Source organism: Tachysurus vachellii, chromosome 10 (assembly GCF_030014155.1).
Source record: "Tachysurus vachellii isolate PV-2020 chromosome 10, HZAU_Pvac_v1, whole genome shotgun sequence".
Classification (NCBI taxonomy): domain Eukaryota; kingdom Metazoa; phylum Chordata; class Actinopteri; order Siluriformes; family Bagridae; genus Tachysurus; species Tachysurus vachellii.
Window position 1 is genome coordinate 26,510,354 of NC_083469.1, and position 27,960 is coordinate 26,538,313.

Below are 27,960 nucleotides of genomic sequence, written 5' to 3' on the forward strand. Positions count from 1 at the left end.
AGAGAGAAAGAGTGAGAGAGAGAAAAAAGAAGAGTGAAAAATTGATGTAGTAAACACAATCAGACGAGCCAGGACGGCCGACTTGACGCTTTCCCAGCACCTCTTATTCCAAACTCGACCAAACGATTCGGATTTTGCAAACCGACTGTGGAAAAAAAACGAAACGTAAAAAAAAAAAAAAAACATGGATTATTTTGTGGATTCGAGCGAAGTGGTGCATTTTATCTTTGTCTCAGTAAAGCGACTGATTGTAATGCATGCCATCTTTACACTACGATGTACAGTATGATGTTCGGCTGAGGCTGAGCAGATCTGCCAGACCACTCCATCCATCACACACACACACACACACACACACATCTACTCCTAGTTTTTTTTTTGTTTGTTTTTTTTGCTTTGTTTTTGTTTTTTTTTCCTCCTCCTGACATGACGTGACGTGACGTGACGTGACGTTACGTGACGACGCCGAACCAATCCACAAGAACGTCACGTTTCCTCCGCGGCCGAATCTTTTTTGCGATCATGATGTATGTTGGTCCACTTCCTCTTGTTCTCTTTTTTTATAAAAAGCTGTCTGGTGTCACTCCGACACTCCTACTATAACGCTGTTACGGATGTCTATACGGAAAAATAAACCTAACGTGAAAAGTGTGAATTCTATCTGTTGTCACGGCTGTCGACTGTGTCAGACGACAAAAACGTCGAAGAATAAAAAAAAAAAAAAAACAAGGGTTTGTTTACATATTTTATTAGATATCACGACAGCGCTTGTACTTTTTAGGTAGACGATGTACATATTGAACTTGAGTTGTATTTTTTTTTTTTTTTTTTTTTTTTTTTTAGTAATGCTGTTGTACAGAGATCGGATCGTGATCATCTTATTCCGTGTGCAAAGTGACGTTAATCGTGAAGAGACTCTGAAGTCACGAAAAAACAAACACACACTTATACACACACACTTATACACACACACACACACAAAGTATTTTGTAATGGAAATCAGAGATTATTGTTAGATTAGAGGTCTAATCTTTCTAAGTCGCATGGATATTTGATTACTTGACGCTGTCAGTCAAACACAAAGACACACTTCTTTACCTGTACTGAGGTTTCCTTGTTATCAGTTGTTTTTATTTATTGAAGGAAAAAAAAAAAAAAAAAAAAGAGTCAACGGAATATGTAACAATAAAAGCCGTCATATGGATGCAGACATGCAGCTCACAGCTTTTACACAACGTCTGATTCTTCTGATCGTCTCCACGTGTCGTGGTGTGAATGTGGACATTGTCTGTGAAGGTGTCATTTCTAACGAACTCTCGGTTTATAACCTGTTCGTAAGCCGGTGTACGTGTTTACGTCATCGTGCGTTATTGTTAAAGCTTTTCTGAATGTCTTATGTCACATCTCATGACATCACTTTCACATTATACTGTTTTAAGATTTTTATTTTTATTTATTTATTTTTTTTAAGATTAGATTCCGGACATTTCCCGGGGAGCAAAAATAATTTGACACAATTATATAGAAAATTTAAGTCCAATTTAAACAAACAAACAAACAAACAAACAAACAAATAAATAAATAAATAGGTTATTACACATCAGACTTAAGTAAGTTCAAAGATTTTCCATCTTAAGTTGCTTTACTTTTAGAAAGAAAGAAAGAAAGAAAGAAAGAAAGAAAGAAAGAAAGAAAGAAAGAAGTCACTGAAGATGAATGTAGTTTTTTTTTTTTTTTGCATTGCCTTTTAATTCATTATTTATTTACTTTATTGGTTTGATGTCACTTCTATCCTTTCTTTTTCTCAATCACTTTTTTCTTTTTTTGTTGTTTTCACAAAACCACAGATATGAAAAAAAAAAGTCAGTGAAGAACAACATCGATCTTTAATTTGTTCCGCTGCACATTTCAGAGCCCCATCTGATCATCTGAAGATTCCTCCACAACGTTCAAGTTACTGGAGTCGGACCACACACACACACACACACACACACACCTCTCTTCTCTGCAGGAAAAGCATAGTGTGAAATGTACATTTTCAAAACGAGCACCTTATTATGTGGGTGACTGACTTATTGAGCCGCATCGACCGAACTCGGGCCGTTCTGCAGCCGAGGGGAAAGTTAATTAAAAATCAGCAAAGGCTTAAAATTCAATAATCCCTGCACCACGTTCAGATGAGCTCAGGTGATTAGGAGGATTCATTACAGCGCACCTTCTCTAAAGAGGAGACTAAAGGCCTGGCTGGAGCTCATGTGGCGACGACGTTCGGCTGTTTACACCAACCGAAACACGTCCCAGACGAACACGGACCACATGACCAGTCGTTCCAAACGAGACCTATTCATCTCACGCATGACGCCGTTTACTAGCATGTAAAGCTCAACACGTTTTACTTAAAGCTCTCACATGCGGTTTATCTCATTTGTTCTGCTTTTGTTTTTAAATCTTAAAAGAAATAACCCAGGCTTTATCTTCCTCATGTTCTAAAGTTTGTTCTTGTACTTTAGTAAATATTTATTCTGTAATCATCGCAGTTAAAATTGAAACAGTGCCCCCTGTAGTCCTGGAGAACTGAGACATGTGCAGAGGGGGGCTTTCGTTTTGGCTGGACTGAAGACAAAAGCAGACGTCGTCTCTAAGTTTTGGGCTCGGACTCGCTGTCGGGTTAAACGTTTGTAGTGAGAATTTAATACCAACATCACGTGTGTTGGTGTTCAGACTGCAGACGTAACTCCAAGATTCAGCTACGTCTGCGTTCCTCTAAACAGATCTGAAAAGAGCCTTGAAGTTTCAGAACTCTTTCTGTCTACGGTAACGTTTTTAAAAGGTTTACAGAGTTATTTAACAAATAAAAGCTCTAATCATTGAGACAGTGAAGCTCTTTACGCTTCTTTATTCAGATTCTCTGAAACATGACAAGCTTTTATTTGTCATGAGAAGAGAGAATAGAGAGGCAGGTTGCAGAGGAAGGACCGTTTATAACTGCTATAACAGACGTGACAGGAAACTGGAACTAACTGGATTCTGAGAACATTAAAGGTGGGGTCTGCGATGTTTGAAAGCCAGTGTTGACATATAAAATCACCAAAACAAACATGCCCCTAATCCAAATGGGTCCCACCCCTGTACTGATAGCTCCGCCCACACATACATACGTGAAACTAATGGAAAGAAATGTGTCTTTATCATAGCTGAAGTGAAGAACAATACGATTGCAGATAAACAAACAAGCAAAAATGACACACAAGCATAATCATGTAAAGGACAAAGACATATATTAGTTCTGTGTAACAAAGCAAAACCAACGTTACTCACCTATCGAGAAGGAAAAAAGCGCCTCGGCGTCTTAAGTAAAGTTGGTCACATATTCACAGATTGGAGTTTCCCGAGTCAATAACTCCTGAGCTAAACACTGTTACTACACAAAACACGGTTGTAGCTGCGTCTCTACATTACTACGATAGAAAAGAGATGTTATTTGTGTAGTAACAGCGTTTAGCTCAGGAGTTATTGACTCAGGAAACTCCAATCTGTGAATATGTGACCAACTTCCTGCTCCTTCAGTTCTCTCCAGCGCTGGAAAGCTGATCCTATATTAACACGTCCTACTTCTTACCTTATCGTAAGTCTTTCTTCTCTTTCTTTCTTTGTTTTTATCCTCCATGTCAATGTTAAAACCGCTTTCTGCTAATGTCACACATGCGCACTGAACACTCTCTCCACCGCATATTGACAAGACCCGCCCCTTTCTGCTCATTGGCTACACGTTTGTTTTGTTTTTGTTTAGTTAGGTGTCCCGACTCAGTTTTCTGAAGCATTTCTCAAACATCGGAGACGCCACCTTTAATGTAACTATAAACTATTATGAGATCCACTTAAAAAGAAACTGGGAAAAAAAACGGAAAGCTGTAAAAAAACATTTGCAATAACGTTAAAGAGTCTGAAGAGAGAACGACTGTTTATAGCTGTTAACTTTAAACGGATAAAAAGTCTCATTCTTTGTTCTGGTGTTTTTCATTTCCTTCGTCGTCGTGTTCTTCTCAGACGCACACTGACCTTTAGGTTTTGTGTAAATTAGCGCAGGAACTCGAAACCTCGCCAGTCAGGATTCACCGCTGCGACTGTTCCTCACCACCAGAATCTGAAAACACACAAAACACAAGCAACAAATAAACGGAAGAACATCTAAAAACTAATCATTGGTAATTACGACAGTAGAACAAACGTAGCGAGCGTGAGGTCACGAGGTCAGAGCCGCTGTCGCGCTTTGTCTCAGCTGGAAGCCTCGCGACTGTGACCCGCCGCCTGTGTTGTTCTACACAAGAGCCGAGTGCAGGACGCACAACTCGACCCTCAGCCACGATGCAGCAGAGACATTTTTTGTATTATTTCTAATTTCTTCTTGTGCATTTGCGGTGATCTTCTGCAACTAACAACACGTCCTGATGACTTTTATTTATTAAACAATGACACATTTATTCATTTATTGTTACATTTAACGACGTCTATGAAACGCACGTGTTCTAGCAGCTACCGTATAAAGACTCGTTCTCTCACCAGCTTCTTTTTATTCACTCATAAAGTGTAAAAGAATAAAAAAAAACAGCTTGTAATATCAGTGTTACAGAGAAACCTGAAGATGGAACGTGTTCCACACGGAAGACTCGGTTTAAGAGTCATTCGTTCGTCCTCTCACAGCTCTCGCGGCTCTCGCAGCTCTCACAGCTCTCGCACATTCACTGTGATGTTCTGATAATAAACACAGTCAGAAATGAAACATTCAACAAAGCAGCAGAACAACTATAGAAATATATAAATTAAATAAATAGATAGACAATAGATTATAGAAAAATAAATATTAAGTGATAAATATTAAGCGTCAGACTTTATCAGTTACACATTTATTCATTAGAATAAATTAAATGAATTTAATCCACATTAATTATTTTCCTTCACATTTTTTGTATTATTTTAATTATTGATTGGACTTTATTACATATTATTATTATTATTATTATTATGATTATTATTATTATTATTATTATTATTATAAATTTTTTTTCTAAGTGTTTTATTTTTTAATTACGTTAGCTTTATTTTGTATGGTTTTTTTGTTTGTTTGTTTGTTTGTTTTTTTGTATTTAACGTATAAGGGAGAAAAATGTCCGTCTACATAAGAGGAAGAATACTGAAACCAGTTTTGAGCTCACAGTGCCCTCTAGGGTCTGTGTGTGTGTGTGTGTGTGTGTGTGTGTGTGTGTGTGTAAGATTGAGGGCAGCACTGAGAATGCTCCTGTTGGTGCCCAGCGAAAGAGGAGGAGGAGCAGCATGACTGAGCTTTGTCTCAGCACAATGCTGCGTTTCTCCCAAACGCTCCGCTGCACAGAGGAAGTGGAACGACACTGATATTATTTCTGTAAACACATCCTCCCTTTTCTTCTCTGGACGTCACAGCAGCACTACTGAGCTTTTGTGTTTTTCCATCCATAAGGGACCTGGCTACAGGCCCTGGGGACACTGTTTTGTAAAAGACGATCAAATTGGTGTGTGTGTGTGTGTGTGTGTGCGTGTGTGTGTGTGTGTGTGTGTGTGATCTTCACAAATAAATCTTCAAAATTTTTTCATAAACACTGGTATTTAAGTGGGCCGGCAGACGTATTCGGAGTCTATTGAAACTACTGACTGCTGGAACGAGTCCCACGTCTCCGTCCTCCTAACACTCTGAGGTCTGTTGTTATAAAAGTTACAGTGATGCTGTATTTGGGACAGATGGAGTGTCAGTCCTAGCTTTTATTAGATATTTACTCATAAGAAGCCCAATATCGTTTTTTTATGACCAGTACAAAACTTCATGTGTGGATAAAATAACACACGTTCTCAGCTGAACCGAATTAACCTTCACACTGTACAGTAACCAACCCAGACATCAGACAGATGCTTAATCACTGTTTATTGGCTACCACCAATTGCTCTGGACTAACCAATCAGGACGGAGGGTTTTTACTTCTCCGTTTCTGTTATACAGCTGCTAGCTAGCTGCTCGTTCCACTCTGGGTACTTGGTGATATCCAAAGTGACACATAAGGCAGTGAAGATGGAGAGATCTGATCAGAAATATACTGTTTCTTTTATTACTCTTGTGCCTCATGAACATCAGATGATGTGGTACTGATATTTATTATTCTGTATGAAATTCACTCCGGAAATGAATTCACGACTATGTCACTGGTAAGTCGAGCTTTAATAAGTGTTAGCAGGTCCTCAGAGCACTAAAAAAACCCCTCTTGCCTGATTAGTATCCCATATTAATAACACCCCAGAGTATTAGACCAACCTAAGGCTGTTATTAAACCCATGGCACCTGTAATTCGTTAACAACTCAGTGTTATTTGGATCACCGGGTGATTTTAGGACCCGGTGACGTATTGATATTGATAGAACCAATAACAGAGATGTTATTAGAACCGTAGAATCCATTGATGATGTACTGTAGGATGCTGGTTATCGGACACCAGGATCCAGCGTTAGTGGACTGTTGAGTGTAACATGACAAAGAAATTTAATACTGAACGTGTTGCTGATGTTATGATTATCGTCAAGGTTCTCTTAAGGATCCATTTTCTTTAATAGAACCCAAAGATGTATTTATAGCTAACGAGTAGATAGATAACGAGTTCGTTAAGTATGTATAGTTAACGCTGCGGGTTCTTATTAAAACTCTAGGATTTTAATATCATACACCCTGAACTTCTAAATAACACTAAAAACACTCTGGGTTCATATTAAATAGCTCAAGTTTTTTTTTAGAACAACCTACACACTGAGATTCCGGTAGGTAAAGCAGCTGGTTCCTCTTTAGAACTGTAGGAATCTAATTAACATCCCCAGTAATCCTACTGGTCCTTCTAAATGAACTAATATCATACACTGGGGTCAGAACTATTATACTGGGCAGGATTGCAGATTCAGCTGAATGGTTGCTACAAATAATGGGTCTTATTGGGTACATCCAAAAACGTGGACTTGGATTCCGAAGAAAACCTCAGGGTTTTTTTTTTATAGCCGTGTGGACGATAACCTTTTTTGCTTGTTCAGGCTTTTTTTTCTGGATCCATGACGTATAATTGCACTCAAGTGTTTTCCTCACATCTTCATTTGGCATGTACAGGTTTAGGTTTGATCCTAAACGACTTGTCGACGAAGGTAAGTCACGCCTCTTTTCTCCACAAGACACACCACACACAAGTTCACACCCAAGTGTTTTTAGATATGCCCAACTGGTAGGCAAGGTATCTGTAGAAGCAGGAAGTAAGTAGCGCTGCAGTGTACGTGACCATGAATAACATCTTAATTCCTGTCTTATAAGTCTATAAAGTAGCTTCTTTATTCCATGATTCTGCAATTTTTTTGATGTGCATTTCGGGGCATGGGGTTTCTCCTGGTTACTAAAGTCAGAACTGGGTAAAAGTGATAATATAAAGGTCTGATAAAGGTCATTAAAGGTCACGTCCAAAGATGAGTCCATGCTTTAGCAGTGAAGTGATGTTTGTTTTTCTCATATCACAGCATCACCTTTCAACCCAATGATTCTTTTTCTACTTCATAATTGCATTACATGACTCTAGAACATCTAAGGAATGCGTCTGTGCCCTGGGGCAGTTTACTGTAAATGGAAACGGTGTAGAGACTGACAGATAGTGACAGACCTGCTTTGGAATAAATGAAGAAATGTTATTTGTCCTTAGGGGACTTTCGGCCAGACACAACTGACAGTTCAGTCCAGAGGCTCAGAAATCAGTTAGTCATCTTCAGTAAGCACTTTCTCGTAGTCTGGGACACGGTGGAGCCGATTCCAGTGACCCCAGTCCAGAAACACAGCAGGACATCATATGATATGACAAACATGTCAGTAGACTCTAAACTGACCCCAGCATGTGAATGTGACGGTGTTTCAGACTCCAGACCTACAGCAGCCCTCATTACGATAAAGTTCTTAATGAAGATTAAATTACTGCCGCTTGTCATCGATTCCTCAGACGTTCCTCAGCTTGTTTCCTAAACAGGTTCAGCTTAAGTTTTAAAGGTTCTCTAAAGAGACGAATGCCTTTATGACTTTCTCCTAAAACATGTCCCACCCCGGCTTCCTAACGGATCATGGCCGCTCTGGACTTCGTTACACATCAGACTACTGCAGACCCTGTCCCATGTCTTCTTCACAGCACTCAACTGTTCTATATGTCCTCTTGATGAGTTTATGTTGTGTGGAAACTGTTGTGTGGTCATCTCCAGCACTTTCTGAGAGCTTTAATGAGACTATTATATAAAATATCTAACAAATAAATCAGTTTGAATGAAAAAGCGTCCGTTTCTTTATAGTCCCAGTGTTCTGGTAGGTGTTATTGTACAGCATTGAGATACAGTGAGAGAAGAAGATTTTAGCAACTGGATGAACAGGAAGTTGCATCAGTAGTCTGTCCCGAGTCTCTCAGGCTCCAGAGAAACGGGTTCTGACTGCAGGAACACGGACTGCACTTCTCCAGCAGACTATTCACTGCGCTCTGTGAAGCTGAGATGTTTTCCTGAATACTGATGTTCCACTTTTCATCCAGAGCCAAAATTAGCTCGTGCCACGGACTATGCGAGCGACGGATCGTTACACGGATAGGTGCGAGGTGTAGAGAGGAAAATAATGACGGACGTCCAAAAATAATTCTAATGCACAAGACAGTCTAAGGTTCAGGAAGAGAAATAATTCAGGTTTGGTCCTGATCAAGATGTGTGTATTAGCCATCACGCTAGTTCTGATTTGGTGAAGTTTTCTATGACAAGGTCGTGTATTTTAGACGTTTTTGTAACCTGTCAGTATCTCAGTTTGACATGTTCCTTGGCATGTTCCTCGGATCCTGAGATGCTTTTCTGCTCAACACGGTTGTACAAAGGAACACCAGTCAGCTTGAATCAGCCTGACCTTTGACCTCTCTCATCAACAAGGCCTTTCTGATAGCTGAACTGCTGCTTGTTTGGTGTTTTTTGGTTTGCAAACATCGCTTTTTCGATTGTATGTTCATTCATTCATTCATTCATTTTCTACCGCTTATCCGAACTACCTCGGGTCACGGGGAGCCTGTGCCTATCTCAGGCGTCATCGGGCATCAAGGCAGGATACACCCTGGACGGCGTGCCAACCCATCACAGGGCACACACACACACACTCTCATTCACTCACACAATCACACACTACGGACAATTTTCCAGAGATGCCAATCAACCTACCATGCATGTCTTTGGACTGGGGGAGGAAACCGGAGTACCCGGAGGAAACCCCCGAGGCACGGGGAGAACATGCAAACTCCACACACACAAGGTGGAGGTGGGAATCGAACCCCCAACCCTGGAGGTGTGAGGCCAACGTGCTAACCACTAAGCCACCGTGCCCCCCGATTGTATGTTAAAATCTCAATATTTTTCAGACTTTATCGGAAGCCCTGGATCTTCTGGATCTTGGATCTGTTTGATCTAGTGTGTTGTAATGCTGCCACGTGATTGGCTGATTGGCTGTAGTGCAGGTGTTCAGTTGTTCCTGTAGAGCGAGGATGGTGTACAAAGTCCAGAGACAGAGTACAGAGTCGTCGTGGAAGGTTTAAAGGGTTAAAAAAAGGGTTTCTTTCTCTTTTTTCCTCACATTCATCAGCATTCAGGGCCGATAACATGAAGGATATGCAGACAAATTACACCAACTAGTAATAGTGCTGAACAGACAAACTGGAAGGCTTTCTATTTCTGCTTTTCATTTCTTCTCCTTCTGTGGGGACAGAAAAGAAGTGAAGTCGAAGTGATTATAATGTAAGGCATCTCCCGGGAGAGTCCGAGTCGATTTATAAGAGATGTTGATAGCAGCGAGATGTCAGCCATCCAAATCAAATAGCGTGTTATATACATTAGGACAAAAAATGTCCTCCATTTAAACATTGCATCAACATTTTGTTTTAATTTATAGAGACTGTTTTGGCAAACTCCGGCCATTACGGATCTTTATGTCCCTGATGTAACAAAATAAATTGGACTCGGTTTTCCCCCTCTTCGCTCCGGGGGGTTTCCAGAGAAAATACAGAAAATCTATCCGTTGTGGGTTTATGTTCCTAAAATGTACAGTGTGAGAGTCTTTCCTGGACGGCTGCTGTTATTTTGAGCTTGTGCCCTCCTACCTTCATGCATGATGTTGGCAGCGTCGCTGCTCGCCACGTTCCGGCACCGTGAACTTAAAGCTTGTCGTTCCCCAGCGTGCCGGTTCCGCTCGGATGAACGGAGCTCGGCCACACCCGGGGTTTGTGTTTCACAGGGTTTCTGTGGGACGCGTTTTCCCCAACGTCTTCACTCTTTAGGTTATTTGGCAGCCTCTGGGGTGGAAAGTTCAGCCAGGAGGCTCCGCGTCGCACAGTTTCAGATGGTGCTGCACATGTTCAGGCCCATCACTGAGAGCATGCCTGCAGACATGGTTTTAATGGAAAGAAAAGAAAACACACACACACACACGCCTTCCTCCAGCCTTTAGGTTACCCGTTATATTGTAGTCATTTTTGCTTTCATTGATTTTATTTTCCATCTATTTCTATCACATATTACATCTGGAACCTTCCAGAAGGTTTCCCTCGGCTGATCCGTCACCGAGCAACAAACTCCTTCAGACTGCTCGCTTAAATCTCACCCAGGTCTAATGAGCAAAAAAAAAAAACAAACAAACTCACGAGCAAAAGATTGAGCTTTATTTGTGTTTACTTGCAAGAAAGCAGCCGGTCGCACAGCATGTGTCGGGGAAAAAATGTGAGGTGTAGGAAATACGCTGAAAAGCTGAATCTGGAGCATCTACAGGAACGTTCAGTTCCGATCCGGACAAAGAGGTGTGACGGTTCATCCAACCACAGACAGGAACGCAGGATCCTTTCGTCAGTGGGCTTCATTCACACACCTGTTTGTCTTTGACACGCAAATGAACATCTGTAGAGGTGTGTGTGTGTGTGTGTGTGTGTTATAAATAATTACCTTCAAAATGCAATGTTTAAGCAAATCTGTGAGGTAAATTCTGTTTTAAATCAAATAAACCAATTTTCTTTCACCAAAACAAAACATACAATACACAAAAAAAATCCCTTTTTAAATTAGTGCCTTTTAAAGGATCGTCAAGAAAATGACATCTATAACAAAACAAGAAAAAAAAACTGTACATTCACTGTGAAGGCCAGAAATTCTTTCATGACACGTTGTAATATATTTATAAATAATTTGACGTTTTTACTGATTATTTATGAGAATCTCTATGAATCGCAGATTATAACATCCATCGCTAAGCTTTGAGATGTATTTTATCTATTAAAACGTTTTAAATGTAGTTACTTGCAGTTAATAGGGAATAAAAGAATGACATTAGCTTAGAAATCATTACTGAGTGTAAAATACTGACAGATGAATTCTGACATACTGCTAATCTTTAGAAAACAGTCGTCTTTCAGCAGACTGAGAGAATTGTTAGCAGACTGAGAGAATTGTTAGCAGACTGAGAGAACTGTTAGCAGACTGAGAGAACTGTTAGCAGACAAAGTATTGTTAGCAGACTGAGAGAACTGTTAGCAGACTGAGAGTATTGTTAGCAGACTGAGAGAACTGTTCGCAGACAGAGTATTGTTAGCAGACTGAGAGAACTGTTAGCAGACAGAGTATTGTTAGCAGACTGAGAGAACTGTTAGCAGACAGAGTATTGTTAGCAGACTGAGAGAACTGTTAGCAGACAGAGTATTGTTAGCAGACTGAGAGAACTGTTAGCAGACAGAGTATTGTTAGCAGACTGAGAGAACTGTTAGCAGACAGAGTATTGTTAGCAGACTGAGAGAACTGTTAGCAGACAGAGTATTGTTAGCAGACTGAGAGAACTGTTAGCAGACAGAGTATTGTTAGCAGACTGAGAGAACTGTTAGCAGACAGAGTATTGTTAGCAGACTGAGAGAACTGTTAGCAGACAGAGTATTGTTAGCAGACTGAGAGAACTGTTAGCAGACTGAGAGTATTGTTAGCAGACTGAGAGTACTGTTAGCAGACAGAGTATTGCTAGCAGACTGAGAGTACTGTTAGCAGACAAAGTATTGTTAGCAGACTGAGAGTATTGTTAGCAGACTGAAAGTACTGTTAGCAGACTGAAAGTACTGTTAGCAGACTGAGAGAACTGTTAGCAGACTGAAAGTACTGTTAGCAGACTGAAAGAACTGTTAGCAGACTGAGAGAACTGTTAGCAGACAGAGTATTGTTAGCAGACTGAGTATTGTTAGCAGACTGAGTATTGTTAGCAGACTGAGTATTGTTAGCAGACAGAGTATTGTTAGCAGACTGAAAGTACTGTTAGCAGACTGAAAGTACTGTTAGCAGACTGAGAGAACTGTTAGCAGACTGAAAGTACTGTTAGCAGACTGAAAGTACTGTTTGCAGACTGAAAGTACTGTTAGCAGACTGAGAGAACTGTTAGCAGACTGAAAGTACTGTTAGCAGACTGAGTATCGTTCGCAGACAGAGTATTGTTAGCAGATTAAGAGTATTGTTAGCAGACTGAAAGTACTGTTAGCAAACTAAGTATTATTAGCAGACTTTAAGTAAGAACCGAGACTACAAGTGAAACCGTTTTGCCCTCTTTAAAGCATGAGAGATGACTGTATAGTGTGTAAAGTGTACTTAACGAATGTATTATAATGCCTTATGAATGTGTTTATAGTTTGGTATGTATCTGTGGCCTTCATAGAAACTGTATTTCCAGAAATACATGCTTTTCTATATAAATATATATATATATATATATATAATTTTCATATTTGGGTGTTTCGCCAGGACTTCCATTAATGACATTTTCCCCCTGGGGCAGATGTGCTAAAGTGTTAACAAGCACGAATAAGCTGATATTGAAACTACACACGATTGTCTACTTCAAACAAAACTGGACGTAAACATGTAACATTTAAAACAACAAACACAAACATCAACAAAAATAAATTATATTTCTTCCGTATATTAAAAGCTTGAGCTTGTGCTTGATACCGTGGTTTGGCAGTTTGGTTCTGCAAAGCGATGCATGTTATTTAGCTTTAGAGTTACACGCTATAATACTACTGTTAATGCGCACGACCCGGTTATTGATAGTGTTTATAGGTGTTTATAGTGCATACACAGGGTTTTTTTTTCATCCTATCAAAGTATAAAAGTCGAAGTGCAATGCTTGGTTTCGTCTCATGTTTAGTGACTGCTGTCACTGTTTAGAGAAATAACTCAGGAACGTTCGGATTCCACTCAGAAAACTCGCCTGACGATCTTCAGAGAATTCAGACGACTTCCAGAGAGAGTTCACGTCACCACTGGAGCCTGTAGAGGTTTAGCAGTAGGCGTCATCTTTTTTGTCCTTTATTAAAAAAATAAACTATTCCATCATGCGTGAAAGATTACCGCTTCCCATAGCTGTGTTCGAGCCACTTCTGTACGTCTTTAATGTTGTAATAAAATGGACCCTTCCCTCCCAGATAACTGATTTTATTCTTCTGTACGATGCACACCCTTTCGTAGGCGACACCGTACGCCACGTTGGCATTGTTGTCCATGCAGTCGGCCGCCAGCCGGCACTGTGGCGGCAAAGCAAAATGCTCGACGAGCCTCTGCGCCGCCACCATGCGCTCCTCCAAGCTGCGGTGTTTCCTCACCTCGAACGGGAACAGTTCCATGGGCGGTCCCGCCCATCCGTCAGACGGATGAGCCTCTTCGATGTAGACAAGCAGGAAGTCCGCCACGTCCGAGAAGTTTTCCACCAGCCTCCGGAAGACCGGGAGCTGGTTCACAAACGGGGGTCAGCTGGCCGAGCCGAAGTTGACCACCAAGGGACGATCGGACGCTTCGAAGTCCAGCAGGCGACACTCGTCTGTCGTCTTTCCATCCGCTCTGCTCCAGTGGCAGCCGGAGATCCCAGGAACCTTCACCACTTTAGAGTTGGGAGCTGCTTCGCCCAGTTTCACCTGCAAGCACAGAGTTAAACTGTCATTCAGCTCTGTAGGTCCTCCTCCCATTATTTAGATACTAGAGTGATTTTGGACACGTCTTCGCTAACTGAGGATCGTTTAAATCTTAGGAAATTTGATGGAAACACTTTCCATCAAACACAAACACACACCCAACACATTCTGTCTGTTTGGGTTTTATTACACTCTTTATGTTTCTTTAAATTCTTTAGGTTAGAAAGGATCATCTTCCAAAATAAAGTTTTACTACCAAGCGACAGGCGAGCGGTTGTTGTATATGAGCTAATCTGAGAACGTAGTTAGTATGAAGCGGCATGAAAATCGAGCTACCAATTTCCAGACTGATAAGCGTATTATGTATAAAGCTATTTTAGAACATAAAAATATCTAAAAACAAACAAACAAACAAAAAATATTGGTCCACGCCCACTGGCAACTGTTAACTATCAGCCTTTGACAAAATACTCTTATTATCCATTTAACAGCAAACACAGTCACAAAGCAGATTTACAGAAATCCGGACGCAGATTTTAATTCCTAACAAGGATGTCTGAGGTAACGCTGAAGAGACGAGGAAAAACCCTGAAGAATTTCAGAGTACCGAACATGTTTTATCCTGATCTAGAACATCATAAAAAAGCAACGTCTGTCTCTTGCTGGCTGTGATTCATTGTTTCCAACATCAGATCATCAGCCCGGGTATTTGGTGCCGTAACGACCTGACAGTCTTTAACTGCGGAGGATGCCGAAAGCATTTATTCTGGCACAGTTACAGCTTACTACGGTCTGTTAGGCAATCGCTCTGGAGTCCAGGTTAAAGAGTAACATCAACTGAGACCTAGACTTTTATAGACAAGCTTAAAGGCCATCGTCCCTTGTCCTGCGAGTTCATTGACTGTCTGGAGAGCAAAGTTCCTCATTCTTTCTACTGAATGGATTTATCTTTGACCGAGAAGCAGTTTTATGCCAAGTATTATACTTCAATACGCAAACCAAATAATATTGAAAATAGCAGATCAAATGAATCTCAGTACAACTGAATAATTTCTTGTCTTTACTGCTAAAAGACAAGAAATAAGGAAATAAAAATAAGTTTGAGTTCAACTTCAACTTCATTCACCCTTAAATAAATCTTTTAGTGCAGTCCGGGGTATAAAGGTACCAAACTAGCTCTTTCATTCTTTCAGGAGTATCTTTACTTAGCAGTACATCAGAAGTCCAATAAAATAATTCCCAGAGCTGTAAAGCTGCACACAAGGATGTGGCCTTGACAGAATCACGCCAGAGATAAGACACCTTCATTTCTCAGAGCGTTCTTCTCCAGTAAGGCTTTTAAAAAAAAAATGTTTAAAAATGAAGAGTACTTAACTCTACTTTTCTTTGTATCTCAGCTGGAACCCACAAAGTAAGAAAGTTAGAGTACATTTTACACTTCAGTCTAAAAGATAATTATGTATTTGAAATCTTTTTGAAAAGTGCAACATATATGATTGGTGTGTGTGGTAAAAAAACGAGCTTCCTGCAATAATATTCTCCAGCTCTGTCTAGATAATTACATTGCAGAGTCTCTACAGCCTAAAAATGCCCATTATGTCCACTGAGTTTCCATTAAATCACAGCTTATTAACAGAAAGTGACCATCAGAGATCAGGATCCACGCCTTCCATTGACCCTCCAGCATTCACATCCTGATGTCAACTTATTCAAGTATCTTCACTCTTAGAAATAAAGCTAGCAAACTCTACTTCCTTACTGCTGACATGGTGGCATCAAGAGTATCCTGGACTTTCAGGATGTAAATCATTTTTATTAAAAAAAAAAAAATACATTAGCATCTAAAGCCATACTCAAGTGAAGGCTTCACAAATCTTTTGGACCTCCATCCAGTCAAAAGCATAAGATTAACGAATTTAATTTGACTTAGTTGTTTATTCGGGGTTTTAATTCTGGAAATTTTCACTGACAGAACACATTATTCCCAATCTGACATTGAAGATCGGATTAAACTCATTCACCTTACATGGACCACATGACCACCCGTCTAAAAGGTTTCTATTCAAGCGACTAGGACAGACACATTTGTGTGTTAAAGTGGTAACGGTGGTTCTTAAAGGTGTCAGATTCGGTAACATGTAGCACTACTACAGTGCTGTTCGTTTTGGCTCCATCAAGCATTTGTAGGATGTTTTCCCCTTAATGGTGCATCAGTAATCCGTAACATCCTGTGACGTAGCTAAACGTACTGTAAAGCTTTAAAGAGCAATTAAAGATCACGTCTTTCACGTAACCGTTGATGAACTTTTGGACGTAAATTTGTTTTTTTGTTTTTTTTAAATAATAATCATGATTTGGCTTTTAAACTTTAAAGTAACTTTTAAGTTGAAAGTTGTGTAAATAAAATACAATCACAATAAACAACTGAAATCCTATTTGAAGTAAAGTGCTGTAATATTTGACATAATATAATATAATATAATATAATATAATATAATATAATATAATATAATATAATATAATACATCAGGGTTTCCAATAAAGTGCTGTAAAAATGTACAGTAAAGCTCTTTATAGAAAGTACCTTAATAACTCACACTGTTAAACAAGAGTCTTAGCAAGTTATTTCAACTTATTGCTTCTCTTTAACTTTCTTTACAACGCGTGACATTTTATATATTGAACTGTAATTTATAAGTTCTGAAAGATGAAATGTCTTGACTGCTTGTGTGCTGAAGCGATGCTCATCTTCAGCTTGAGCTCCGTCATGTTTTTAGCAGCAGGTGAACTTTCATTTCTAACTTAAACCATCATAAAGTTTTACAGTGTGCAGTTTGTTTATTAAAAAGAAGTTTATAACTGATGTTAAATGATTTAGGATACAAATTAAATGAAAGGATTTGCTCACAGAGACAACCAAGGCATGTGGGTAGTGCTGGGGTTTGAACCCACAACCATCTGATCTGCAACTCAAAGCTTTAATCACGGAGCTGCAACTAACACAGCCGGGTTGAGTCAATTCGGTGCAGTCTTTCGATACTTGAACTAGTTGCGGAAACATTAAAGCTTTAAGATGCAGATCAGAAGGTCATATGTTCAAATCCCAGCACCACCAATCTGCCGTGGTTGGGTGTGTGAGAAAAACCCTTAACCTTCAGCTCATTCATGTCCCCTATCAGCTAAATTAGCTAACAACCTGGATTATGTGTTTTATAATATTGCTTTACTGTAAAATTGCTAACAGTGTCAGCAGTAAATGTTTTTAGACGCTTTGGGTTTATCCCATAAAAAGAAATGGTTTTGTCTGTGTTTACTTCTGTACTGTGTTAAAAGTCTAAAGCACCCTTTTATTTTTTTAAAAGAGCATAATGAAGGATTCACTGAAAAGAAAGTGTGACAGATTCTTTGATATGCTTAGAAAAGCATAATGAGAAATGAGACAATTTCCACAAAGTGTACCGGAGACTACTGGTGCATTCTAAAGGCCAAGAATCAAATAAACATTAAATATTGACTTAAGTGCTATTTACTGCTCTCCATAGTTCTGTCATTCCCATTCATTTATTTTTTTTTTTTTCACAGTATTGTGCATTAATGTACATTATATATATATATATATATATATATATATATATATATATATATATATATATATATATATATATACAATGAAATGCACTGAAATCCTGACATTAGACAGAAATAAATCCAGGATGTTGGAAACATGATGAATTGTTGTGTAAAAGTCTTGTGCACCTTCTGAAATATTTGGTTTTCATGTTTTCAAGACAACTATTAGGTTGTCACTGTTATAATGTCTTGTTGTGCATCTCCTGGAATATTTGTTAGCTCCGTCTCTCCAATCAAACACCATGTTTCTAGTAGTTTGTAGTCATTACTTGGCTTCCAGAATGGATCTGTCTCAGGACTCGTGAATGTCAACACAAGTTATTTACAAGATTCACTCAATTCCTGGAACTTGTTCTGCACACTTCATCAGCAAAAAAATAAAATAAAATAAAAAATAAATCCAAGAAACTAAAATGTTAAGCACCGGCGGAAATATTTGCTAGATCTCTGTGCTCAGGTGAACAATATTTGCTCAGCACTCGTAAATGTTTTCACAAGTGATTTATGTGCTTCAGAGTTCATTTTGCCGCACGCACGCATTATGCCGCACGCACACATTATGCCGCACGCACGCATTATGCCGCACTCACGCATTATGCCGCACGCACACATTATGCCGCACGCACGCACTCTTGCACTCTTGCACACTTGCTCACCTGCTTATAGGCGTCCAGCAGAAAGCTGTTCCAGATGGAGCGCACGCCGGCCGAGGTGAGCATGCGCTGCTGCCAAGCGCCGCCGCCGCCGCCGCACGAGAGACTCACGAGCGACACGACGCGCTTCACGAGCACCACCGAGTCGTAGAGCACGAAGAAGAGACAGTTGGAGAAGAAGCCTGGCAGAATCTGCAGGGTGACCCGCAGGTCCACGCTCAGCACTCCCATGCTTTATCCCGCAACAGGTGACGCGCACCGACTCTTCACCGCGCGAGGCGCATTTTCTTCTCGGTTTGTTTGTGGGTTTATTTGTTTGTTTGTCCTTAGGTCTCCTTTCCTTCTTTCCGATGCCACACATGCAAAACTTATTAATTGCTGATGGATGGAAGGAGGAAGGTTCCCAGGTTCTCCACCACCAAAGACACACAGACAGGGAGTCAGAGCGCACGAGCCGCGGGGCCGAACCTTGCGCACTGCCTGCCCACTTTAAAAAAAAACTTTTCACAGATTCCCCTGAAGCGCAAAACGGGTACAGAAACCTCCTGTCTCACGCAGCGCTCTTTTTAATACCGCTTTGGAAAAAAAAAAAAAAACACGAGTTGCTGGGACTCCGACTTTAACACGAGCCCAGAGTGTGACGACACACTGGGAAGCTGAGGGACCGGAAATAAACACGACCCAGAGATAAATTAACACTTAACTGGTAGCCTGGGTTTACAGAAACCCAACAAGTAATAAATATTTAAAATGAATACTGAAAATAAATAATTACTACATGTTGGATATCATTAACAATGCCTATAGATTATGGAGTCTCACAAGTATATGTGGGTTCTGCAGGGTTCTACAGGGTTCCACCTCACAACACATACTGTGCCATGTACAGACAGAGAGAGAGAGACAGAGAGAGACAGACAGACATGGAGAGAGAGAGAGAGAGAGAGAGAGAGAGAGAGAGACATAGAGAGAGAGAGAGAGAGAGAGAGAGACAGAGGGAGAGAGACAGACAGACAGACATGGAGAGAGAGAGAGAGACATGGAGAGAGAGAGACATGGAGAGAGAGAGAGAGACAGAGACAGACAGAAACAGACATAGAGAGACACACACATAGAGAGAGAGACAGAGAGAGGGAGAGAGACAGAGGGAGAGAGAAGAGAGAGCGAGAGAGAGACATGGAGCGAGAGAGACAGAGAGAGAGAGAGAGAGAGAGAGAGAGAATACATTGGGGTATATTCCTTTTTCAGGATAAGCTCTGTCTCCATCGTGGCCCTGACATCATTAAATCACTCAAACCCCAGGTTACTTAAGGCAGTGCACTATAATGATTATAGGGATCAAAATTCCTTACAATCTTAGGAATCTCTGCCTGTTTTTTTACCCCTTCTCCTATTTTTCTCTCTTTTTCCTCAATCGCTTCAACATCTCTTTTATTTCTCTTTTCTTTTTCCTTCTCCGAGCGGAAGGTCATTGTATTCTACTTCAGGTCACATACAAACGGTTTGCTTTTTCTCATGTTCATTGTCTCTTAACTGCTCACAGTTTCTTTGCATGAGAGTTTGAACCTGCTGAACCTTTTGTCTCAAGCAAGTCTCAGAAAAGTGCAGAGTGTTTTAAAGTCATTAGATCCTTTAATAAGGCGTATTCATGTGAACTAAGCAGAGCGTGTCAAGGAGGATGAAAACTTGAACGTCTTAATAATGATGACTGTTGAATTGAGACTCAGATGCTGTGAAATGTAAGTCTGATGTGAACAGTGTCACCTTAACCTGGAATTTATTTTGTTGAATACCTGGAATGTGGCACAGAAAAGGTTCTTGATGACTTGAAAGAAAAAAAAACATCCTAATAATCATAACAGATAATAATGGAGTAAATACACAATATAATTATTTTATTTTATTACAGAACATAAATTTTAAAAGTGCAACATCTATGATCATTGTATCAGTATGAAATGTAAGGAATCTGTTTATTCTTCTTTCTGTGATCCATTCATCCGTTTATTTGTTTCCTTTACAGGTTGTTATTCATCCATCTATCCATCCATCCATCCATCCATCTATCTATCCATCCATCAGTTTATTCACTGAGTCATCCATAAATCCATCGATATGTATGCAGTTGTTGATTAAAATATTATTCATGTATCTATCCATTTATTTATTTATTTATTTATTTATTTATTTATTTATTTATTTCTCTTCATCCATACACCCATTTTGTTTGCCTGCTTTATTCATTTGACCATCCATTCATGCAGGTCTTCATTCATTCATTCATTCATTCATTCATTTATCTGGCTATTACTTGCATCATCAATACATTTATTTGTTTTTTTTATTTATTTGTTTATTCATTTATTAATTCATCCATGAAACCATTCATTCATTCATTCACAAATTTTTTTTTATATATTATTTTGTTTATACTTTTATTTGATTGATTAATCGACCATTTGGTTGTTTTTTAATGCACTCATTCTAATGCGATATCGTTTCTATGGTAACGGCTCATTTACATGGTTAACCTGTCAGGGTAATTGTGCTTATTAACGTATACGAAACGAATGAGTCTCCAGCGTCAGTCAGGTGACGCTGCAACTTTTTCGACATTAAAAGAGACAAAGGAGAAAAAATAATGAAAAAAAACCCGAGTGTTTAGGGCTACAATGCAAATAACTTATATGACCTGCAATAACACGTGTCAAAGACATTCATTAACTACACATGGAGAGAATCGGTAGTAAGGTATAAAACTGTTAACGTTGGAAAATCACTGTGGTATAAGAGAAATAAACATCTTCAGTACTTCAGGTTTTAACAGGAAGTTCGAAACTTTATCAGTAACAAAGCAAATCTCTGACACTTGAGTTCGAGTTCAAATGATGTTACTATGCCAGGAAAAGTAACGCGTGATTGAAGAGGGAGGAGAATTAAAAAATCGTGCAGCTGTGACGTCGGATTTCCCCCTGAACGCTTCCCTGAAAGAGCGAGCTGGAATTAATGGCGTGTCATTTGGCAGGAAAGAACGACCAAACAGCTGGACACACCAGAGAGGTTAAAAAGCGAATGCATCGTCCGCTCTCCACCCCGTTCATCAATCCTGCTATTGTTACACCACAAGTCATCTGGGAGTCACTGAGATTTAAGCAAAACATATTTTTATACGGCTTTCAACCCCTTCTACGGGCCGTGTTTTCATTTGGACGCAGATCTAAAGCTGACGTGTTTATATGTCACATCCCAGATAAGCACCATACATACGAGGAGAGATTGATATTTGCGTTTGAGATGCAAATGAATATCAGACAAAGGAATCCTTGTGCTGTGGATGTTGAAGCTGGAGCACAGAACCTCTGACCGCAAGCATTCGTTAATTACTTATAGATTTTTAGGGAAGATTTCTTCTGGGTTTTTTTTTTTAGTTAGTTACGACTTTTAGACATTTTTAAGACATAATGCGTTTAACAAAACTCGCATGAGACCATCAAGGCTGTTGAGTGGTTTATGGGAGAAATACACACCATAGAAAATGAAAAACAGACTGGTTTATTAAAGAGAGGACAATAAATGAAGGTATTAGTTTTTATATTATAATATGTATATATGGGGGTCACGGTGGCTTAGTGGTTAGCACGTTCGCCTCACACCTACAGGGTCGGTGTTCGATTCCCGCCTCCACCTTGTGTGTGTGGAGTTTGCATATTCTCCCCGTGCCTCGGGGGTTTCCTCCGGGTACTCCGGTTTCCTCCCCCGGTCCAAAGACATGCATGGTAGGTTGATTGGCATCTCTGGAAAATTGTCCCTAGTGTGTGATTGCATGAGTGTATGAGAGTGTGTGTGTGCCCTGCGATGGGTTGGCACTCCGTCCAGGGTGTATCCTGCCTTGATGCCCGATGACGCCTGAGATAGGCACAGGCTTCCCGTGACCCGAGGTAGTTCGGATAAGCGGTAGAAGATGAATGAATGAATATGTATATATATATGTGTGTGTGTGTGTGTTTTTCCCTATACATATACCCCACCAAGTCCTGTTTTTCTTATCTTCTCATCCAAAATACTGTGAAATATTAAGGCAGTGGTACAAATGGTGTGTTTTCTTCACATTTCAGCTGTTGTGTGAAATATTTCAAAAATGCCCGGAGGTCACTGCATAATCACGAAATATGAATTCATAAAAATGTGTTTCGGGTCTAAAATGAGTGCCAACGATGTGCTGCAGTGACGCACGGTGCTCAATTAGGAGACACACAGTAGCTATGAGGAGAGTCGGTGCTCCAACTCCAGCAGAAATGATCTTAACTAGTCAAGAGTCAACTGCACTGATGAGCTGCATTACAACCTGAACATTCTGAGTCCAGCGTTTGGACTGATGTCTAAACGTTTAAATAGGACTTCAGAAAACATGTCATGTTGACTTATGATCACTAGGGTAATAGTATGCAAGTAAATAAACGCTGTAAGGCCTTTTGGTCAACTTTTTTTAAGATGATTTTTTTAGATGATTACGGTACATGACTAATAGGTGGAAACGCATATGTGACTTCATACGTAACATACACGAATTGTGAAATAAATAAAATGCAAATAAAGAAAATAAATGAATTCTGTGTAAAAAAAATAAATAAATAAAAATCACACGTCAGAATGAAAGGATGCTCGACGCCTGTGTGAGGTGTCTAAATCCCCAATGTGTACATTTCATCTGGCTTGTTTAGTAGTTTTAGTGATTAATGACTTATTTCTGGATTCAGATTATAGATCAACATCAGCTGGTCACATTAAAAAAGTCTAATAATCATCATGTTTGAAAATGAGCAAAACTTAAAACCTAGCAGTCTCAGGACCAGATGTTTACAGATGATTCCATCTGTTGTGTGAGAAAAGTGCATTATTATTCGACTCATACATGCAGATGAGGGGGGAAAGTGATAAGACGTGCAGCGGGATAAACATGTGGAGGAACAGGATCTAATACAAATTCTGCTTGATGTGCCTGATTTTCCCTGGAGCTCTAAACCAGGTGTAAATCAGCACCATGCGGATTGCTCAGGGCTTCATAGCCAGGTGCACCATTATCCCTCAAAATTAGACCCGCAATAAACAACCAGCTTGTTTTTGTTTTTCATATTTTTGCCTAATTTAAAGTAAAACTATGATATTGTTGAGATAACAATTAAGGACTTTTTTAAATACTGTGTGTGATTATATATATATATATATATATATGAGATCTGGCAACCCTGACAATAACTTTGACCAGGATCTTAAAGACACTGTACATGACATTTGGGATTATGACTCTTTCCAAAATGCTTAATAGAACAAACAAATAAACAGACATGAAAAACGTTATATAGTTTAATAAATGCTTTAAAACAAAGCGGACATGTTATTTGTTTGTTACATCTTTGTTTATTTGTTTATTTATCTATTTAATTTATTAAAAAGACACCAGAGCAAAACTATGTAATAATGAATAACCTCATTATGTCTAATTATTACAAGTAGGTAATTAAATAAATGCTAATCTTTATATTACATCTAATGAGCTTTTACCTCATGATATATTGTATTATTTCTCAATCATACTTTCATATATAGTTTGTATATAGCGCGCTGTATCCAATAGGATACGTCTGATTTGGTCACGTGACGTAGAGCCGTTAATTGGCCTCGTTGGCTTTAATTAAACGGTTTGTTTGATTGTGTAGCAGCCGGAAGTAGCAGCCAGAAGTAGTAGAATGACTCCTGTAAATGTGTTTAAACGTAAAATTGGAGCCCAAACGCAAACACAGAATAAAGTGAAAACAGGATTAAGATCGATTATTTATTGTTTTTTGATTGTTACTTCCGGTTTTCCGCTCACCTTGTTTACTAGTTCATCATTAAACGGTAAGTGGGAAATTATATTTTTATTTTTATTTATTATTATAGATATATTTTTACACACCTAATAATTAGTTATATCCAACACCTGGAGTTTAGAAAACAGATTTATTTTCTTAGGAATTAAATGTGACTGTTTGTGGAAAACACATATATACATATTCATTCATTCATTTTCTACCGCTTATCCGAACTACCTCGGGTCACGGGGAGCCTGTGCCTATCTCAGGCGTCATCGGGCATCAAGGCAGGATACACCCTGGACGGAGTGCCAACCCATCGCAGGGCACACACACACACTCTCATTCACTCACGCAATCACACACTAGGGACAATTTTCCAGAGATGACAATCAACCTACCATGCATGTCTTTGGACCGGGGGAGGAAACCCCCGAGGCACGGGGAGAACATGCAAACTCCACACACACAAGGTGGAGGTGGGAATCGAACCCCGACCCTGGAGGTGTGAGGTGAACGTGCTAACCACTAAGCCACCGTGCCCCCCTGAAAATGCCATTATCTGCCCATATCACTGTGGGTGTGAACCACTTGTTTAGGAGACGTGGTTGTTTTTGTGTAAAAGTTATTATTATTATTATTATTATTATTATTATTATTCATTCATTCATTCATCTTCTACCGCTTATCCGAACTACCTCGGGTCACGGGGAGCCTGTGCCTATCTCAGGCGTCATCGGGCATCAAGGCAGGATACACCCTGGATGGAGTGCCAACCCATCGCAGGGCATATTATTATTATTATTATTATTATTATTATTATTATTATTATTATTATTATTATTATTAGGATTTTAAAAATGCACCATGCATAGACTTTTAAATATAGCTAATTATTTCACAAGAAAATAATTTCTTGGACAGATTTGATTTATTAACCGTTGCCAGTTAGTGGATTTCCGCTTATGGAGACGTCTCTTTTACTGCCACATAAACCCACAGTTTGTTTGTGCTTCCTGCAGGATGTCTTTTGTAGGCGTGTCCCAGCAACGACTTAGTAAATTTTACATTGCCTTTTGTGCACGACTTCGTAGAGTACATTTAATCCTTGTTCTAGGTCCAGACTAAGTGTACCGTACATACGTCAGTGTGCTTACACAGATCGTGTGTGTATTGTGTATTAAAAAGGAGCTCTGATCCTCATTCCTGAAGCGGTTCTTTTGAAGTCAGTTTGAATTGAACAAAGGATGTAAAGGAAACGATAAATCTGGAGGTACTGATCAGTTCTGCTACGATGTTTTCCAGGTTCTAGGTGGGATCCGTTGAAACGCAGATGACCCCTGTAATAGGTGCGTCCCAGAGACGGCGTTGACGATGAGTTGACGCTTTAGAAACTTACATTAATTTCGGATATTGTGCCTTAGGGGACGCTATGTCCTTCCTTGTTTCCTTTGGGACAGATGGGCTATAATTTAACACCCATTCATGCTATTGTGTTAAAAACCTGTTATAAATATAAAAAGAACATCCTGGTATTTTTCTCATTTGTTATGGTGTTACCATGGCAACCCGGTTTCTCCACCTCTTTAAAGTCACGGGCCTGCTTTATGAAAAAGAAATCGTACAGAACTGGTTTTAGTTTTTCCATGTATGTAAAATTCAAGTGCTTTCAGATTCAACTGTCATTTAATTAAACCGCAGGTTTGAGAGTGAAAAATGTTAATCTATTGAACTCGCTTTGCATTGTTGGTGTCTTTTGTAGTCGGCGAAAGACGTTGACGCAAGAGAACATTCCGTCTTCTTTAGCTGCATCACACAATAGATGTGGAGTGACAGCTGCAGAAAGAATTCGGTGCAGAATCTTTCAGGGAGAGTCGGCCTTTCTGTCAGCACGAAGTTCAAGAAAGTAAGAAAGGAAGCAAGCGTGAGTGAGAAGAAGCTGCATGAATCTGCCAAGATGTCCAGCCATCAGTAAACATTTGTCTTCAGGAGATGTTACTCCTGTTACGCTAAATCCCTGCAGGTCAAAATAGTTTGTGCTAGCTAATAATAACACGTTTGGGATTTGGGCCAAGTGTCCAATTATCTGTCCAAATAGCTGATTTGGTTGTTGACTTTGACTTTTTTTTTTCTCTCTCTCTCTAATTGAAGTCACTTCATTAATCAGACCAGGAAGAGTACTGTACATCGAGTCGCTAAAAAAAACCTTTTTGTTTCTTTTATGAGCTGCATCGAGCGAAATAAATTTAATCTTTGATAGTCCTAGGGTTTTTATGGCCGTCACATGCCATCAATCTCCAGATCGGTTGCATAGTTTTGATTGGCCTGATGACTTGGTGCCATCTGGAGACAGGATTTAAGAGTCAACACTGAACAATTGCAACAAAACTTAAAGGCTGGTTAAGTTTCAAATAACCAAACATCTGATTAAGCTGAAATTTGGTGTTCTGCATCATCCTGTTGAACTGTAGCTTTAAAACCGATTTAATTTAACATCCATAATCGTGTTCATTTTTTTAAATTTACTTATTATTTATTTATTTTTTTATATTGAAAGCGGTGGGTGGCAATATTTGCTGATGACTATATTAGTTTTATATAATTATATAATTGTTTATTTAGTGCTTTGTCTGTGAGGTTGGGAGAATTGTGTATATTTCCAGGCTTATTTGTACGAAATATATCTATTCCTGTGGACGTTTTTTATGATGTTTATGTTGTTTTTAGCTTGACGCATATGTGTGAAAATAACTAAAGATGCTTTGAGATCATTTTCTCACTCACTCACTCATCTTCTACCACTTATCCGAACTACCTCGGGTCACGGGGAGCCTGTGCCTATCTCAGGCGTCATCGGGCATCAAGGCAGGATACACCCTGGACGGAGTGCCAACCCATCGCAGGGCACACACACACACTCATTCACTCACACAATCACACACTACGGACAATTTTCCAGAGATGCCAATCAACCTACCATGCATGTCTTTGGACCGGGGGAGGAAACCGGAGTACCCGGAGGAAACCCCCGAGGCACGGGGAGAACATGCAAACTCCACACACACAAGGCGGAGGCGGGAATCGAACCCCCAACCCTGGAGGTGTGAGGCGAACATGCTAACCACTAAGCCACCGTGCCCCCATGAGATCATATTCAGCTGTAATAATAATAAAAAAAAATACTTTATAGGTTTCGTGTGAACTTCTCGATCCATAGCTTAGAACCTGAGAGATCTGGTGAAGGAAATGAAATGTGACTGCAATAATAATATATAATAACCGTGTAAACCTGAGTGATTTTTTTTAAGTAACTTCTTATCCAGTTATGTGTAAAAGGAGAGAGCTCAGATCCTAAAAGTGTGTAATTGCACATTTAATGCATGGCCGAAGCGATCAAACTGCGCTACATTACTTCTCACTCTTCACTGCAACTTGTAAGCGTCTGTATTCACTTCAGGTGCTAATGGTGCGGTTTCCCAGAGTCTAGTGTCAGTATTCAGAGGAGATGATAAAACATCAGTAGATATCCGACGTGACTGAACAAGACGTTCTGGACGATCACGATCTGCGTGGTCACGTTTTCGAACTATTCAGACGTCATTAACAGATAAACGTAAATAAAAATCTGCATGTAAATATTTAGGCATTATGTTAGCATGATGCTAAGTGATGTTAGCTTAAAAATGCCATTTAAATTGGTTCTGTGGTCAAAATTAACTTGTTAATTCATGACCTCCAAAAAAAAAAAAAAACAATTACTTGCAATAACTCTGGATTTTTTTTTCTAAA

General features: G+C 39.5%; 1 protein-coding gene across 1 annotated transcript; it reads right to left on the reverse strand.

Moving 5' to 3' along the window:
- Nucleotides 1-10,744: 10,744 nt before the first annotated feature.
- dio2 (iodothyronine deiodinase 2) lies at nt 10,745-18,949 on the reverse strand. Its single transcript, XM_060880481.1, has 2 exons — nt 18,323-18,949; nt 10,745-14,039 (listed from the first exon to the last, which is right to left on the reverse strand). The coding sequence occupies exons 1-2, from the start codon at nt 18,548-18,550 to the stop codon at nt 13,476-13,478; spliced, it is 792 nt and encodes a 263-aa protein (XP_060736464.1). The 5' UTR covers nt 18,551-18,949; the 3' UTR covers nt 10,745-13,475.
- Nucleotides 18,950-27,960: the final 9,011 nt, after the last annotated feature.